This window comes from Lissotriton helveticus, chromosome 2_1 (genome assembly GCF_964261635.1).
Source record: "Lissotriton helveticus chromosome 2_1, aLisHel1.1, whole genome shotgun sequence".
Lineage (NCBI taxonomy): Eukaryota > Metazoa > Chordata > Amphibia > Caudata > Salamandridae > Lissotriton > Lissotriton helveticus.
Genome location: NC_136059.1, coordinates 331,262,846 through 331,282,575, shown reverse-complemented (window position 1 = coordinate 331,282,575; position 19,730 = coordinate 331,262,846). Strand labels below are relative to the sequence as shown.

General features: G+C 43.4%; 1 protein-coding gene across 4 annotated transcripts in view; it reads left to right on the top strand.

The window, feature by feature from the left end:
• AMACR (alpha-methylacyl-CoA racemase) overlaps nt 1-19,730 on the top strand; it is a 613,095-nt gene that overhangs the window by 303,963 nt on the left and 289,402 nt on the right. For all 4 annotated transcript variants that reach the window (XM_078674919.1, XM_078674917.1, XM_078674918.1 and 1 more), the window contains exon 4: nt 12,962-13,122. In XM_078674919.1, the coding sequence (XP_078531045.1) occupies nt 12,962-13,122 (161 nt within the window). The remainder of the gene's footprint in view (nt 1-12,961; nt 13,123-19,730) is intronic.

Here is a 19,730-nt window from a genome sequence, read left to right as displayed (position 1 = left end):
CACTGGAAAGGGTTAGTACTTTCGATTATCTGGGCATCACACTATCAGACGTTATGTCTTGGAAGCCCCATGTGACTAAATCGACCCTGAAGCATAGGCAAATAGCAGGGGTCTTGACAAAAGAACATAGTACCTCATTCAGCAGACCTGTGGCAGCCGCTCTCCAGATCTGTTAGAGGAAAGCAGTAAACTCAGCCCTCTATGGAGCCAAACTATGGGGCTTCGAAAGGATGGATGACCTCTCTACGTCTGAGAATACATTTTTCAGATGCTCGGTCTCGCTTCACCTGAGTATCCTCATCACCCGTTATTGCTTTGGCAGTGCATTAGGTCCACCCCGAGTTGCTTTCGTTTGAGTACTCCCTCAGGGAAGTTAGTGTACAAGATACATATAACAAGATAGGTTGGATACGAAGTGAGAAACTCCTACTGGCTGAAGTTGGGCTGAAAGGACATTGGGAAGCTAGGGACCCAACTAGTAAAGATCATGTAAAAATGCACTAGTGGGACTGGGTTGTGCAGGCTATACTTACTAATTCGTCGTGGGGACACCTGACACTTAAGGTCATGGATTTTAAATTGATTAGTTCGGAATACACTCAAAATATCGAGTTTTAAATATCGATTTGCATTAATATCGAATTAAAAATATAGAATGGACACAATATCCAATGGACAGAATATAGACTACAAAAATATCGAATAGAATAGCAGTAATATCGAATTCAAAATATAGAATGGACAAAATATCGAATGGACAGAATATAGACAACAAAAATATAAAATGGACAGAATATAGACAACAAAAATATTGAATGGACAGAATATAGACAACAAAGATATATAATTTGAGGTAAGTAGGTTAATATCAATTTTTTAACAGTATCCAATTTTTTAAAGTGTTTTTTATGTTAGTATATGTGCGAAAAGTGTATATTTATTTTATAATTTATTTTAATTAATTAATTTTATGGTATTTAATTTTTTTACGTAATATAATTCTGTTGTGGGTTTATAGTGGAATAGGGTGGGAAGTAATTTAATTATAATTAATTAAATATGTTAATATATTTATTGGTATTTATTTTGAATTAATTGTTTTAATAATTGGTAATTAATTAAAATATAATTGGTATTAATTTTTAATTAATTGATAATTATTTTAATTTTATTAATTTATTTTCTGTAGCGGGTTGTGGGTTTATAGGGGAATAGGGTGGGAAGTAATTTAATTATAATTAATTACATTTTTTAATTTATTTATTGGTATTTATTTTGAATTAATTGTTAATTAATTGTTAATTGGTAATTAATTAAAATATAATTCGTAATTAATTTTAATTAATTGATTAATTGATAAATATGTTAATTTTATTAATTTATTTTCTGTAGCGGGTTGTGGGTTCATAGGGGAATAGGGTGGGAAGTAATTTAATTATAAATTACATTTTTAAATGTATTTATTGGTATTTATTTTGAATTAATTGTTATTTTAATGTTTAATTGGTAATTAATTAAAATATATTTGGTAATTAATTTTGATTAATTGATAATTATGTTAATTTTATTAATTTATTTTCTGTTGCGGGTTTATAGGGGAATAGGGTAGGAAGTAATGTAATTGTAATTAATTAAATATTTTAATTTATTTATTGTTTTTTTGTTGTAATTATTTTTTAATTGTTAATTGGTAAATAATTTGTATTAGGTAATACATTTTAATAATTAATTTTTATGTATATGTTTAATTGATTAATTATTATATTATATAACATTGTTAATTACATTTAATTAATTTGTAATTGGTATTAATATTTAATTTATTTTTATTCATATATGAAGTATTTACTTTCCCTACTGTTGCACTCTCTGGAGTGGGAATAGTAATTTTTACCCCTACGCTATCCAACGCTATCCCTACTATTGCACTCACTGGAGTGGGAATAGTAATTTTTACCCCTACGCTATCCAACGCTTTCCCTACTGTTGCAATCACTGGAGTGGGAATAGTAATTTTTACCCCTACGCTATCCAACGCTTTCCTTTCTGTTGCACTCACTGGAGTGGGAATAGTAATTTGTACCCTCCCGCTATCCAATGCTTTCCCTACTGTTGCACTCACTGGAGTGGGAATAGTAATGTTTACTCCTACGCTATCCAACACTTTCCCTACTGTTGCACTCTGTGGAGTGGGAATAGTAAATGTTACTACTATGCTATCCAACGCTTTCCCTACTGTTGTACTCTCTGGAGTGGGAATAGTAAATTTTACCCTCCCGCTATCCAACGCTTTCCCTACTGTTGCACTTACTGGAGTGGGAATAGTAAATTTTACCCCTACGCTATCCAACGCTTTCCCTACTGTTGCACTCACGGAGTGGGAATAGTAATTTTTACCTTTACGCTATCCAACGCTTTCCCTACTGTTGCACTCTCTGGAGTGGGAATAGTAATTTGTACCCTCCCGCTATCCAATGCTTTCCCTACTGTTGCACTCACTGGAGTGGGAATAGTAAATTTTATGCCTACGCTATCCAACGTTTTCCCTACTGTTTTCACTCTCTGGAGTGGGAATAGTAATTTTTTACCCTTACGCTATCCAACGCTTTCCCTACTGTTGCACTCACTGGAGTGGGAATAGTAATTTTTACCCCCTACGCTATCCAACGCTTTCCCTACTGTTGCACTCTCTGAAGGGAGAATAGTAATTTCTACCCTCCCGCTATCCAACGCTTTCCCTACTGTTGCACTCACTGGAGTGGGAATAGTAATTTTTACTGCTACGCTATCCAATGTTTTCTATGCTATTGCACTCACTGGAGTGGTAATAGTAAATTTAACCCTCCCGCTATCCTACGGTAAAAATATTGTATATTTTTTATTAATATTATGTTTATATATATTCACTAAAAAACCATAGGTTTCAGGAGTTATATAGTTAGGAATTAGTTTTTAAAAAACCTTTGAAATTCACTCAAAAAACTATAAGTTTTAGTAGTGTTATAGTTAGCTGGACATTTTACTCATACAAAACCAATGAAATTGCTCCTATATAGTTAGTTGTACTAACTATATTTCACGCACCCGCAATCCACTGCTGATGATGTCACATATTAGATCATTCATGACATGGTCAGTGACATCACTGATGACATCTCAAACGACATCAATAACTAATTTAGGCTTTCACATAGGTAGTAACCAACTGTAGAATCAGTTTACACAACAACTGACACAGTGATACAGATATTCACACAGTTTAGTCACTATCCACTATATTTAGTGAGACATTATAAATTGGTCAAGTAAACAGTCAATTACACTGCTACTAAATCCTCCATCCAAATATTTATTTATATATATCCACTCATTCTTCAATGTAAATTGCTATATATGTAATGCATATTTAAATAACGAAGCAAACCACATTCACTGGATGATGTCATCAGTGATGTCATTTGAGATGTCATCAGTGATGTCACTGACCATGTCATGAATGATCTAATATGTGACATCATCAGCATTAGATTGCGGGTGCGCGAAATATAGTTAGTGCAACTAACTCTATAGGAGCAATTTCATTGGTTTTGTATGAGTAAAATGTCCAGCTAACTATAACACCACTAAAACTTATAGTTTTTTCAGTGAATTTCAAAGGTTTTTTTAAATGCTAATTCCTAACTATCTAAGGCCTGAAACCTATGTTTTTTTCAGTGAATTTCAAAGGTTTTTTAAATGCTAATTCCTAACTATAACTGGTGTGTAACCTATGGTTTTTTCAGTGAATATATATATATATATATAAAATTTCTATGGCAAAATGAAACTCCTCATTTTGTTCCTTTTCAAATTAAATGTATTAAGTGTTACCACTTTATTCCAATCAAGATGACTTCAGGTGTGCCATACTTTTGTCATAAGTAAGACTGTTAGCGTTTCCCGTTGTTCTTTAGAACACTCTGGGACATTCTGTCATTGGGCTATAGTTGGGCTACATCTGGCTGATATTTGGGCTACATTTGGGCTCTTTTGTCTCTGGTGGCCATCTTGGGAGACTGCATATCAGAATTTTTTTAATGAAATATAAGAGGATTTGAGAAGTCACTCAAAATGTGCCCTAATTTTTCTTTCTTCAACACTAATCATAATTTCTATGGCAAAATGAACCCCCTCATTTTGTTCCTTTGCAAATTAAATGTTTTAAGTGTTAACACTTTATTCCAATCAAGATGACTTCAGGTGTGCCATACTTTTGTCATAAGTAAGACTGTTAGCGTTCTAGTTGTTCTTTAGAACACTCTGGGACATTCTGTCATTGGGCTATAGTTGGGCTACATCTGGCTGATATTTGGGCTACATTTGTTTTTTTTGTCTCTGGTGGCCATCTTTGGGCTACATTGGGCTACATTTGGGCTCTAACATATATATAGCCCAATGTAGCCCAATATATATTTTTTCAAAGTTAATTTTCGTAAAAACCACTGGAGCACATATCTTGAGACATAGCAAAGGCACATCGGGCTACCAGTCCCTACAATTTAACCAAGTTTGGTGGAAAACCATTCAGCCGTTCGGGCTAAAAGTGAGTCCAACCGCCCTATGGAAATTAACATGGTGAAAAACGTTTTGGGACCCCCCTTTTATCTCGGCCCCCGCTTGACGAATCCCCCCCAAACTGTCAGGGAAGGAGCGGAGGCAAAGTTAAGGAAAATTTCAGGAAGATTCCTCAACCAGCGCCAAAGTTATTCCCTATACAATGTTGCGATTTCCCTATGGAAAACAATCCTAACTATATATACCTACATATATATATATTACACTGGATGCCACATCCTTATACACCAGCATCATTCATTTAGATGGTATCAGAGCTGTGGATTTTTATTTGGGTCAGAGACCTTTATTGATGGCTGAACACAATCGTATGCTTATATCTATGATTACTTTTTGTTTGAACCATAACTTTTTCATGTTCAACAACAGGTATTACCAGCAAGTCAGGGGTGTTGCCATGGGGGCCTGTTTCTCTCCCAGTTATGCCTGTTTGCATATGGGCTACTGGGAGAGGCAGGTCCTCTATGGTGAACACTCTGACATTGCGGCCAGGTCGATTGTACGTTGGTATCGTTATATCGACGATGTGTTTCTGATTTGGAGTGGCACTCGTCTTGAGGCTGAGCAATTTATTAACACTCTCAATTGCAACAACTTCAATCTGGCATTTACATCAGACATTAGCCAAGACCAGGTACATTTCTTGGACATCACTATTGAATCCTGCCAGGGGAAATTACAGACTAAGCTCTTTAGAAAGCCCACAGCGGGTAACACTGTGCTCCATGCCCAGAGTCACCATCCTGCCCACCTCATTCGCAGCATACCTTATGGAGAGATGCTGCGGATGAGGAGGCTGTGTAGCACTGATGTTCAGTGCAACCGAGCACAGGAGGCGAGCAAGACCAGGTTCCTGGCTAGGGGATATAAGAGAACCGAGATTGACAGAGCAATCTGTAAGGCCAATGCTTTGCCCCGGAATCAGATACTGGAACGTAAGCAAAAATCCACCTCATTGGAAATCAAAACACAGCCAGTGAGACTGATCTGGGCCTACAATAGGCAGCATGGCGTGCTCAGGAAAATTGTTACCAAATATTGGGACCTCATTAAATGCGATCCCATTATTGGAGAGAAAATGCCGGCCAAACCGCTTATCACCTTTAGAAAAGCATATTCTATGCAGGACGCTTTGGTAAAGTCAAGTCCTGAGGTGGTAACTCGTAACAACTGGCTAGACAAAAGTAAAGGCTTCAGAAAATGTTCCAGCTGTAAAGCCTGCCTCCATGGCGTCAATAAAACGGAATATATGGTTCCTTTCTCAACTATTCCACGTAAGATCAGTAAACAATTGACCTGTAAAAATGATCATGTGGTATATGTGCTGGAGTGTCCTTGTGGCCTGCGCTATGTTGGTAGTACCAAACTACAGGTGCACAAAAGGATACTCCAGCACATACGAGCCATCAATACCAATGACGCAGCATATCCAGTAGCACGCCATTTTAAAGAGAGTCACAACAACAACAGTGCTCTCTTGAAATACTATGCCATCGACTCGGTTGGTCCCCTGCGAAGAGGAGGAGACAGAGAGGGATTGTTAAGAAAATTAGAAACCAGATATATTTTGGAATTAGACAGCAAAGCCCCAGGGGGTCTTAATTCCACGGAAGATCTTTATACTTGCCTGTAAAATCCATCTACATGGCACAATGGTTGTCTGCTCCCTGTCTTTGACATATCCATTCCTTCTTCCTTTTAATAACTTTTCTCGTGGCAGATAACGTACTGGTTTGGATTTGTTAACCTGTAAACTTGAATCAAAAATGGCTATACTTATTAATCATCTTAGCAAGCTGAAGACACATTCTATTTTATCCTAGTCTAGGATTAGGCTATGGTTTGTACATATATACATAAAAAAATAAAAAAAATACACAAAAAAACTTAATGATATATAATCAAACACTTTGTTCCACTGTCATGGTTGGTTGCACCATCGCATGTTTGACGTATAGGTCTGCTAGGCAACTTTGGACTGAACCGTGTTTAAAGTTTGGGGGCTGCGATAAGGTATTTTACTAGCTATTATCTCCTCCAAACAAACATCAGAATCACGATCTTAAGTGCAAATGAGATTGTACTCATGGCACCTTATGGTGTTTCCCACATTTTTCGGCATAATTATATACATACTTTTTAAACTTAGTATGTTCAATTCATTTAACTTGTACATATTTATGACTTTCATTTACTGTTTATTTATTTTGGATTGAATGTATTGCACTTGCCCTAATACTCATTCCTTCACAGAACAAAAATTAATTCTGTGTGCATATACACTATTAATTTTGAGTTTGTAAATATATGTACATAGGTAACTAACTTATCAAAATTTGCCAATTTGCACAAATAATGATGGTTTTGCACATGAAGATTCTTTTATGATGATACATATATATCATATATTGTTGATGGGGATTATCCCGATATGCACTTTACAGCCTAGAAATGTGATTTTTATGACCTTTATGTCTACTATTCTACCTCGCAAACCATGTGATATAGGTAACCAATCATGGGTTCAGGCACATTGCACTTGAAATTCTGCCTTCCCTCCCCCAAGCGTCATGTGATCAAGGCCTCTGTGTAGGCCGAAACGTTATGTCGAGGTGGGCCCTTCACGTTACTGAATAAATCTACTGCTCACCTGCACCTTGGGTCGCCTCTCTTTGTCTGCGCATGGTATCCAGCGATTGGGCTCCTGGCGAGAGATTTGGAGATTGTTCTTATATATATATATATATATATATATATATATATATATATATATATATTTTAAAAATGTATTGTTTTTTTTAAGTTACAATAATTATTAATTTTAAGGTTATTTAAGTATTTTAAGTATGTTTAAGTTATTTATATATATTATTTCATTAATTTTCAATTACTTTTAAGACATTTAAAAAATGTGATATTTTGACTAACTATTTTTACAACAATATTTTTGATTCGATATTTTTGTACTTACCTGTTTGTAGATAGGGATTCGATATTTTTGCATTCTATATTTTTTACTCGATATTTTGGTAAGTCTATATTTGTGTCATCGATATTCTTTCAGTGATCCGAGTAGTTCCCTTGAATCTTCTTTAATCAGTCAATCAATCAATCAATCATAGCATTTGTAAAGCGCAGTACATACCCGTGAGGGTCGCAAGGCGCTGGGGTGTGGGGAACGCTGCTACTGTTCGAAGAGCCAGGTCTTGAGGAGTATCCTGAAGGTTAGGAGGTCTTCGGTCTGCCGTAGGCGGATGGGGAGGGTGTTCCACGTCTTGGCGGCGAGGTGGGAGAATGATCTGCCGCCGGCGGTCACTCTACGGATGCGGGGGACAGTGGCGAGGGCACGGTCTGCAGAGGGGAGCTGGCGGGATGGGGTGTAGAGGCTGAGTCGGCTGTTGAGGTACGCTGGTCCGGTGTTGTGGAGTGTCGTGAATGTGTGGGTGAGGAGCTTGAAGGTTATCCTCTTGTTGATGGGGAGCCAGTGTAGGTCTCTCAGGTGGGGTGTGATGTGGCTGCGGTGCGCGATGTCTAGGATCAGGCGTGCGGAGGCTTTCTGGATGCGTTGGAGCCGTTTCAGGAGTTTGGCCGGGGCTCCTGCGTAGAGTGCGTTGCCGTAGTCCAGTTTACTGCTGACGAGGGCCTGGGTGACCGTCCTTCTAGTTGTGGTGGGGATCCACTTGAAGATCCTGCGAAGCATGCAGAGGGTGTTGAAGCAGGAGGAGGAGACGGTATTGACCTGCTTTGTCATGGAGAGTTTGGAGTCGAGGATGACCCACAGGTTTCGTGCGAGGTCGGTGGGTGTAGGGGGTGCTCCTAGTGCCGTTGGCTACCAGGAGTCGTCCCAGGTTGAGGGAGTAAAACCCAGGATGAGGACCTCCATCTTGTCAGAGTTCAGCTTCAGACGGCTGTTCCTCATCCAATCGGCGACGGCCTTCATTCCTTCGTGGAGGTTGGTTTTGGAGGTGCCTGGTGTCCTTGGTGAGCCAGAGGATCAGCTGGGTGTCGTCAGCGTAGGAGATGATGTTTAGGTTGTGCCGTCGGGCAATGTGGGCGAGCGGTGCCATGTATACGTTGAACAACGTTAGGCTGAGGGGTGATCCTTGGGGTACACCGCAGATGATCTCGGTGACTTAGGAGCGGAAGGGGGGGAGGCGGACGCTTTGGGTTCTCCCAGTGAGGAAGGAGGTGGTCCAGTCCATTGCCTTTTCTTGGATTCCGGCGTCATGGAGGCGTGCTTTTAGTGTGCGGTGGCAGACTGTTTCGAAAGCAGCTGACAAGTCCAGGAGGATGAGGGCCGCAGTTTCTTCATTGTCGAGCAGTGTCCTGATGTCATAGGTGGCAGCGATGAGGGCAGTTTTGGTGCTGTGGTTGCTACGGAATCCGGATTGGGACGGGTCCAGGATGTTCTCTTCGGGGAAGCTGGCCAGTTGTTTGTTGACGGCCGTTTCGATGACCTTCGCCGGGAACGGGACCAGGGAGATGGGTCGGAAGTTCTGTAGGACCTTGGGATCCGCCTTGGGTTTCTTGAGTAAGGCGTTGATCTCTGCGTGTTTCTAGCTCTCCGGGAAGGTCGCTGTCTCGAAGGATAGATATCATTCACTCACCCACAGACAGGAAACTTTACATGCAGTTCGGGTTTGGCACTCTCCTTTTGAAGTCTCTTATAGGCCCTTGGCACCACCTTCCTGCCACTTCCCAGTACTGCCTCAGTTGTACCTCAATGATTGAGTCACCCGGCCACGCATTTTTTGTTTCATGTCCATTTTCAAGTTTTTATTGTATTTATATGAGCTGTTTTGCACCTTGCACTTTTATGGTAAGATGCCCAAAATAAAGTTTTTAAGGATATTTTTTAGATCTGGGGGTTCCTAGTTGGCAATGGTATTCACCTTTGTCCAAATAGGAACCCTTACTTATAAGTCAGGATAAGGGGATTACACTCCTTAATAACCCCTGCTCACCCCCTTGGTAGCATGGCACAAGCCGCAAAAACTGCCCTGTCCTGGTCAATGGCTGACAATTGTTGTCACAGAGCTTTAAGTTGCCTCCACACCCGAGGGGCCCCCGTTCTCTGGTGCATTTGCTCCAGTTCACTAGTCTGTTGAGTGAGTTCTTACCGCTTATGCCTACGATCGGCATTGTCTGTGTTAGATCAGGGGGTCTCTAGTTGGCAATGGTATTTACCTTTGTCCAAATAAGGACTCTTACTTCTAAGTCAGGATAAGGGGATTACACTCCTTAATAACCCCTGCTCACCCCCTTGGTAGCTTGGCACGAGCAGACAGGCTTATCTCAGAGGCAGTGTGTTAAGCATTTGTGAATATACATAGTAATACAGTGAAGGCACTACAGATGGACACAACACAGGTTTTATAAAAATAAGTATGCTTTATATAAATTTAAACACAAGACCACAAATGACAAAAATCCACAATACTACAGTTAAGATTACTTAAAAGATGATTACAGTCTCTTTGTTCAAGTTTTTGGTAAATGCGACAAAGTTCTCAACAAAGTACCTGGATGCATAACGCAAAGTGAACAAAAGGCTCGCAAAAGGGGAGATGCATTGGTTCCGTGACCCGGGGGAACGGTTGCGTTCTTCCTCAATGCTTGCGCAGAGTAGGGGACTCGTCGTGAGCCTTACCAATGCGGAGGTGATGCGTCAATTTTCAGCTTGCGGGCCCGTTGCGGTGCGCAAGATGGCGCCTTGATGCGATGCGATGATCCAGTTGCGATGCAAGAAGAGGGCGCCGATCCGATGTCGATGAGATGAAGCCCTGGCAGCCTTGCGACGACTCTGTACTTTGGACCCCCGACAGGCCCTGCGACACGCTTCTCTGGTGATGCGATGACGACTCTCTCGATGGCGTCACGCTTCTCCTGTGATGCGACAGCAGGCAGCTTCGATGAACACACGCTTCCAGGGAGATGCGAGGAAGGCTTGCTTCTCCGGCGTTGCGATGATTTCTGCTGCGGCGGCGACACGCTTCTTCTCGATGCGTCGCGCTTCAAGCTCCCAGCGGCACGCACGTTACTGGAGTCAGAATTCCCAGCAAGGAAATTCAGGAGGGAGCTGGAGGTGAAGTCTTTTGTCCCTGAGACTTCAGCAGGAGGCAAGCGCAGTTTAAGCCCTTGGAGAATATTCTGTAGATGAAAGTCCTTACAAAGTTCCTTCTCCTTTCCCTTGGCAATGAAGCAACCACTGCAGGCCAAACCAGCAAACAGCACACTGGTAGAGGGGCAGTACAACTCCTGCAGCTTCCTTGGTTCTTCTCCTTGGCAGAAAGGTTTCTTGTCCAGAAGTGATCTAATTTCTTAGGATCAGGTTCCCAATATTTCTACCCCAAAATCCTTTGTTCTCTGGAGGCAGAGAGGCCTCTGCCTAGTCCAAACCAGTTCCTGAGCACTTTGTTTTCATGACTCTCTTCTTCCCTTCACTGTGCAGGGCAGAGACATCAGCCGCCCCACAAGAGGTGGAGCCAGCACAGGGGAGGGAAGATACAGCTCTGGAGCACTCTGTTGACATGATTCCTCCTCTCCTTTCACAGTACAGGGCAGATACATCAGACAAGCCACAGGGGGTGGAGCCAGTATTGTAGAGGGAAGGCCCAGCCCTATTCAGATCCCAGGTGCAACTCCTCCCTCCCATCTAGATGCAGATCTCTCTTTTCATCACTGGGCTGCCCCAGCCTGTCTCCTGGAATTCTCCAGCCCTGTCTCTCACAAACCCATACAAGGAATACACAACCCAGCAGAGGTAGGCCTGGATAGTTAGGCAAGCAAAAACCTACTTTCTAAAAGTGGTATTTGCAAACACAGAATATTAAAACAACCTTCACTAAAAGATGTATTTTATTATTCTGAGCTCAGGCATACTAAAATCGAATTTCTACCATGTTCCCTGAGTCAGTTATTAAAAGAATGTAATAATCTAACTGCCCATTCTGGCCTATGAGAACAGGTAGCCTTCAATAGTGAAAAACGAAAATGGCTGTAATTCACTATTAGAACATGCTACACACATCAGAGTATATCCTACCTTATACAATGCACCCTGCCCTTGTGCCTACCATAGGGGTGTCTAACATGAAGAAAAGGGAAGGTTTAGGGACTGGCAAGTGGGTGCACTTGGCCAAGTCGACATGGCAGTGCTAGACTGCACACAGGCCTTGCAATGGCAGGCCTGACACACACTTTACAAGTTGCTTCTGTGGGTGGCACAACCAGTGCTGCAAGCCCACCAGCAGCATTTGATTTACAAGCCCTAGGCACACATGGTGCACTGTAATAAGGGGCTGACAGGTAAATAAAATAACCTAATCATGGAGTAACCAATTAGTATATAAATTTAACATAGGGAGCACTTGCACTGTGGCACTGAATAGCAGCGGCACAGTGCCCAAAGCATATAACCAGCAAAAACATATCAAAACAGAGGAGGCAATCCGTCAAACTCACGCCAATGATGCCTGGTCTAACAATATTTAACTGAGGAGAGTTCTCAGTTAGGGCGTGGCTTGCATTGTGAATGCAGAAAGTGTGTGTAATCTCTAAAAATGAGATCTGTCCCAGTTAACTACTCACCTGTTGTGGTAAAAACAGGGATCATACAGTTGATCCTGAAGAAAGCCAACTGACCTATTCAGGCAACAACCTGGCTGAAACATGTAGACCCGCTGATGCTAGATATCATATATATCTCAAACCGCATATTTATCTGTTTCTAATTTACCAGGTGACACTTAAAATAAACTGTAAGTTTTTACAGGGTACCACTAGGTCATTTAAGATTTGGATCCCTCCTTAAAGTAGGAAGAGCTCTCTGGGTGATCAAGGGTAAGCCTGTCTAGATGCATTGGTTGCCTGGAGAAGGACGTAATGATGAAGAATACCATTAGGAATACTATGGATGCGAGTCCTTTAAACATCCCAAAGGATGCCTCTCCAGGTTCTGACAAGAGACATGAGAATAATGTTGGTAGTTTGTTCCTCTCTGTTGATCTAGCATATGTAGATATTTGGTAAGTGGAGTAAACACATCGCATCTCTTCTCCCTACCTCCTATTTTATTTCAAAATGTATGAATGAACGTGGCGTTTGTAAAGTCAATAACCACCTCAAGAGACTTCTTATTGCTAATAACTGATAACCACCTGTATTTATGAATTGAATGCTATTATGAAAATAATAAATTCCACGTTCATGCTTAAAATAGACTGCAAGGTGGCGAATATTTTTATTGATCACATATATCCCATAAGAAACATATTGATTGATGTTTGTCAAACTAATGTGTTAAAAATATTTTTGAAGACGATTGACCCCTCTTTTTGTGTTGTAGGAGTCCTCTCAAGACTTGGAAGAAAACATGAAAAACCATACATGCCAATCAATCTTCTGGCTGATTTTGCAGGCGGCGGCCTTATGTGTGCGATGGGCATAGTGATGGCCTTGTTTGAGCGTGCAAGGTCTGGCCAAGGACAAGTGATTGACTCAAGCATGGTAAGCAAAGAAAGACAGTCTCCCTACCTTCAGCTGTGTATGCCTGAGCAAGAGTTTGTCATTTAAGTTATTAAAAGAGCGTCACGGCAGTGAAGTTGCAGAGTTAAACCTTCTGTTTCTAGAAAAGTCTCAGCTCAATCGTATGTATGCACCCAGAAGTGCAAATTCATGCCATTTTATCTTATCTTGTGGTTCAAGCAAAAATAGAAACATCGACCTTCTTACTTGGGAGACAGCATTGTAGTATCATGCTGGACACATTCTAGCGTCTCATCAAGCACTTACTTTGCCTGCCACTCCCTATAGGGCTGGGCACACCATCCTCCACAGGTGTCACGAGTGGCTTGACCCTGCAAATAATAAGGCCCGGCTGCACGTGCTCGTGGCCAGTGAACTAACTTCCACCCAGTGCCTGTGTCACTTATTTTAGCAGTATGTGGACCTGCCAGCAAACCCAGGGGTGAGAAAGCACTGCACGTACCACAGAGAAGTCTCCAGCTGAGAAGTAGTAGTAGAAGAACACAAGACTCTGTGCAGCACTTCGGCCCCGCCACGTGGTGAAGTAGTAAGCTGCTAATAGGGGGTGCAGGCCAGCAAGGTGAGGAGATGGGCTACCACACATTAAGGAGAAGCCCAGCTAAGCAAGAGCTGGCAAAGACTCCCCTGCCCCCTGAGTCCACGTCCCTCAAAGAGGAACGGGAGGCAGCGCTCAGTGGAACCGGGAGCAGCACGCCTGCAAGACTAGCAGCGAGATCACCCTGATGCACATGGGGAAAGTACCCCGTGCAGACTGTGACAGGCAGGAAAGGGGCAGAAAGTATTTTTCCTCCAAGCTCATTGTCACTCAACAGTCTCTGGTGAGAAGGAAAGCAGTGAAAGAGGAGCTCCGCAGTAGAGTCTGCATGCTGGGAAAGGTTGTACGGACCGCACGGGGTCCTGTCACGCAGGAGGGAACGCCTGAGGGAGAGACCAAGGCAGGCACCTCACTGGTTAACTCCTGCTGTCCTTCCCCCACCCCACTACTGTGGCTGTAAGCTCTGCGGTCAGGCTCGGCGACCAAGGAAGAGGCGGAGTGAAGTGGCCTGCCCACCGCCCTGTCCCGATAAAAACAGGCTCATTAAAAGCGCACTTTACAGGCAAGTGCCATGTCAGAAGTTGCCCGCTAGATGACGCCATTTGTCAAGTAGTGTATGTTAGACCCGTCAGCCCTTTTGGTGGTTCCTCCTTATTTTTCTCCCTTTCTGCCTTCTATTTTTGCACCCACTATGTTTTTTTGGTGTTGACATTAGGTCTCTGGGCGCCCCATTAATACCAATTAATAATGAGGCGCAGGTGCTCCTTTTGAAATGGATTAAGAATAGGTGCACTTCTACAAAATGGTAGCCTGTCATCTATCACCTCAGAGCCTTGGGCCATAGGATGACATGAGGGGTTCCAGAACCTTCTGGTCCACTCTAGTCACTCAGGGCCCAGGTTATATATAGCTGGAATGTTCGACGGCCATTTTGTGTGGAGAGTGTCTAGGCGGGAGTTCAGGCTACTGAGTGGGGAGGCTAGTGTACTGAGGGGGGGTTTGATTGCCCTTAGGGGTTGCTGCCCTTTTCTGCTGACGCTACCCCCTACACGTTGACCTAGCCCTGCTAACACCAGGCCTCTGGGACCACATCACCCCTTGTGCCTCCTTAGATAGGGGAATCAGGGACAACCTCTGGTGTGCTGAGAGCACTTGAACTGGCAACTGGGGGTGAGTGTTACTCCCCCCCACCTTTCTCCCGGTGCGGGTCTCTAGACATTGCCACTGACCCCGGCTTGACCGGTGCCCCTGGAACGAGCCTTACCTTTCCGCCGCTGGCCTGCCTGGAGCCCCGGCAGTGGGGTTGTTCCTCCTTGAGCACCGGAGTTGGAGATGTTTTTGGTCCCGGTCTGGCATGGAAAAGAGGAGTCGAACAGGAACTGCCAGTCCGCCAGGCCTCCGCTGAGGTAATTCCGGGGGCCGGCGGGGAAGAGAGAGCGGCGTAGGTCTGGCGTAGGAGAGCCGTGCCGCTTCCGATGCGAGGGAGCCGGTGTGAGGCCAAGTGGAGTCCCGCCCCAGCGCTGGCAGGAAAGAGCGCCGGAGGGCGGTAGGCGGGCTAGAAGCAGGCCGAGGGAGGAGTCTGACTTCAACGTGGTCGTGTGGGAGGCAGCGTGGAAACAGCCGGAGAGGCTGTAGCTGATGCGCGACTTGTCTCTCGCTGAGGAGCCAGCCTCCGTGCACTTGTCCCCCCTGATTCGGGACTCAACTGCCTTCAGGGAGCTGGTTGGGGAGAGGCTTGGCCCCTGTACTTGCTAGTGCCTGCTGGAACATTGACGGAGCTTCCACTTTGAAGTAATGTGGGATCTGGGGCTGAAGGGAGGAAAGGCCCCGCATCCTGAGACTCTTGCTGGGCCCTAACATTGAATGGTCTCCCTGGTCCCATTTGAAACAGTGAATGGTGGGCCCAGGGGAAGTGCAGAGAGGAATCACATCACATGAGGGTTTCCCTAGCCTGTCAAGAGATTACTACCACCCATCACAACCATCCTAGAAGTAGCGCTAAGCTAGTAATGAACCAAGGGCATGTCTACTTACTGGAAGTGATGGGAAGCCATGCCCGAGTAGAAGGAGGAACCCTGTGACTTCGCTGGAGTTAAGAACGGTCTTCTTTAAGCGGATATATCACACAGTTAACCCAAAACTTGTTGATTTAATGTAGTGAACTGCCTTCTTAAAGTGAATGTAGTGCGAGCTCAGTGCATATATGACCTATTGTTTTAGCTTGCTTTCCTCACTCAAGGTATTCAACTGTTTGATTCTCTTACAAAGTACAATTGCTGCAGGACTGTGACTCAAATCTGCTTCCTCTCAGTTGTGTATTGAAATTAACCCATATTGGTAACGTATCATTACACTTAACCTGCTTTTTAGGTTTCGACCTGGCGAAAAGCTGCGCAAGCAGCGTTTCGCGCAGGCGAAATCTTATGTCTTACACTGTGTGGCTGGGAATCCGCCCCTCTGTTCCATTGGCTAGCTCCATAAATGGAGGCTAGCCATTGGAACAGAGATCTGTCCGTCAATTGCGGAGCAGATTCGGGGGCGTTCCGGCCATTTTTACTCATCCCACCCCTTTCCTACGTCATGCGGCTGTGATCCGGCCCCTTTGGACACGTCAGTGCAGCGGTGGGCGGGGTTTAATTTGTTGTTCGTCGATGTTTCTTTTCGTCATTCCGCGGCCGACTGCCGCCGGAGGAAGTCCAGGTCCAGGTGAGTGCTTTCCGTGTGCCCGTTCGTTCCCGCACCCCCCTCCCGCTGTCCGTCTTCCCGTTCCTGCCCCCCCCTCCCGCTGTTCGTGTCCCCGTTCCCGCCCCCCTCCCGCTGTCCGTGTGCCTGACAAAGGGCAGGGCCCACAGCTACCACTCAAAGTTACTGCGACAAGCCCTGCACACTACCAGCTCACCATGTTATTCCCTCTGTTTTTAGCAGTAATTGTTTTATTGTTTCTTCTTGGTATTAATCTTTCTACTTAATCCTAATGTTTTTCGTTAACCTGCCTTTACTGTCCTTTCAAAACAAATAAATATACTCAGTACAAACACTAAAAGGCAAACTACCACAAGCACACCTCACAAGAGAGTGTGTAATGTAATAACAGATAATAAAGCTGAACCGGATGTGACCAGACTGGTAGTGCTTGCACGTGCTGCACACCAGGACTGCGGTGTGTGGCATTGGTAGGCCTGAGACAAAGAAGGTCCTTCTCCATGTCTTTTTCGCTAGCCTGCATGCCAGAGTGGTAGCCCAAGACGTAGACATCTTAAAAAAGAACACTCCAAGAAGCTGGCCCCAGTATAAGGTATAGAGACAGTGTGTGGTGATGGACTAGAGTCCGGAGGCGTAAGTAAGAGGTATTGTATTCTCTGTGATCGGCTGCCCAATCATTTGATTGAGTAGACTGCAAACACCTGCATCTATTTTTTGTTTTACTAATTAGGCACTGCTGATGACTTGTCTTCCTGGTATTCCACATTACAGAGCAGCTGGCATATTCTATGCCGCATACTGAACTCTCATAAAGTTTGTGTTGTCACTGTTTGTTTCGCCCAGGATCTGTTCCTTAAGTGGGATTGATGGCTGCTCGGTGTGCTATGAAGAGGGTGCTCTATCTTGCTGATTAAAGTTGCCAATGTAATGGCAGTACCTGTATCTGATAGATGGGTTTTATAGATTCAGTTACATGCAGGGTACATTATTAGTCAAACGTGATTGGATTGGTTGTCTATCATTTTTTTCTGTCTTGTGTCCATTTTGGAATGTTGAAAGAATGCAATAAACTATTGATCAATGAAATTTGGATTCTGACAGCAAATACAGTACCGATGGTGAGATCTGTGAAATAGTGTAAAGTTCATTCAACAAATACTTATTTACCTATTAATTGTGGGGGAAGTAATTACGGAAGCTTGGAGAAAGGCTGATATCAATGAAGTAATGAATGTCAAAAAGTATTCCTTCCTGTATACTCCTATGCGCTCTCTCGCTCTCTCTCTTTCTATCGTTCGCTCTCTCTCTTTCTATCTTTCGCTCTCTCTTTCTATCTTTCGCTCTCTCTCTTTCTATCTTTCGCTCTCTCTCTCTCTCTTTCTATCTATCTCCCTCTCTCTCTCTTTCTATCTTTCGCGCTCTCTCTCTCTCTCTTTCTATCTTTCGCGCTCTCTCTCTCTCTCTCTTTCTATCTTTCGCTCTCGCTCTCTCTCTCTCTCTCTCTTTCCATCTTTCGCTCTCTTTCGCTCTCTCTCTTTCTAACTTTCACTCTCTCTCTCTCTCTTTCTATCTTTCGCTCTCTTCTTTCTCTCTCCCTCTCTTCTCTATCTTCCCCCCCTTGTGTTTTGCAGAGTATTATAATTTTCTTTGCTAGTGTTGCAACGTCTAGTGGAATACTTAAGCCCAGCACACGTTTCTTTAGCCTTATTTCTCCATAAGATGCATGAATTGAAACCAATGCGCTAGTTTGCTGTAGCCACCACTGCAACTCTTATGATGTAGTTGGTATCCTCCGTACATATCCAGAGCAAACAGGAAAGTGATCAGAAGCTCTGGAAGGGACACACTGCATGTGTCTTAGAACTTCTTCCACCACAGGCCAGTGGGTATCATCCCGCTGTATAGAGTATGTGTTGTCTGTGTAAAATAGCTCCCACTGCTGTGTTAATAGAGTAAACAGCCTGTGGTTGGGTGTCACCGATGGTGATGTAAGGTTAGCCTCCCTTCAGACCGTGATCTGTAAGAATATCATAAATGGCTGACCAGTGTGGAAAAAATCCCTTTTCTTTTCCGTCACTGTCTTTTTCTCTTCTGTGGGCGGATTTTATGCTGATCTAGACTCTGGGACTGGTTCGAAACTGTACATACATTTGTGAGCTAACGGTCTGTGGTGGTTAAGGTTTTAGCGTTACGAGTATGGGTTGTATGAGCAGTTTAGTAAAGGTGCAGGCCAGTGTTTTTTTGTAAAGAGGGGTATCTCTTTTTATAGTGGTCTGACTTAGTGTTCAGTATGGTGGCAGTAGCATAATCATGTTAGGGGTGTAGAGTCTGAGTGACCCGATAATGATACACTTTTGAGATTGGAGCCTCGACCCCTGTCCATCTCTCTTCAGGTTGTTGCTAGGTAGACAGGACAAGTGTAGACAGGACCAGTTTATTACAGGTATGGATGTGATGGATAAGAACTTGAAGTGTGGGATGAAGTGGGGGGGAGTGGTAGTGGTCCAGTTATGGCTTCTTTAGGATGGGGATGGTGTGAGTTAACTTGGGTGTTCTACTGCCTGGTATCAATGCATACTTTAATGATGGTGTTCATCTGCTTGGGCTGGGTAGCAGGCTACTATCGTAAATAGAAACTTTTGAACTATCACTTGGAAAATCATATTGTGTAGTAATGGGAGCAAACATTATGTGGAAGTTAAGGACCGCCAATTGATATTGGTGATTGCACAGCTTGGACAAAATGTTTGGTTGTGTGTGGCTCTGGGTGTGTGTGTGTGTGTGTGTGGATCTGGGTGTGTGTGTGTGTGTGGATCTGGGTGTGTGTGTGTGGCTCTGGGTGTGTGTGTGTGGCTGGCTCTGGGTGTGTGTGGCTGGCTCTGGGTGTGTGTGGCTGGCTCTGGGTGTGTGTGTGTGGTAGTAATTGCTGTCTGCTGAGCTCGTCCGTAGGGTACATTAGGTCTCACATTTGCGAGAGATTAAGCTAATGGCAATGTAAATGACAATGCCATTTATTTATCTGTTTTCAAAACCAACACATAAATAGAATTTTGGCATTTACAATGCCAATAGCTCTAACTTTTCCAAAGGCGAAACCATTGCATTGTAAATGCTTGTTAGAGTTGTGACTAAATAAGATTCTCTGAAGTAAAGAAACCGTATACTATGACATGTGTTTACAAATGCAGGAGATTCAGTGGTAATGTCTAAAACTTTGATTTATTGAATTGTGATGCAATTGAAAACCTAAATGAAAGAAAAGATAAAGCTTTTCTACCTTTTCTAAAGACGGTGTGGTGTCATTTTTGGTGGAGGTACACTGGGGTGCTGT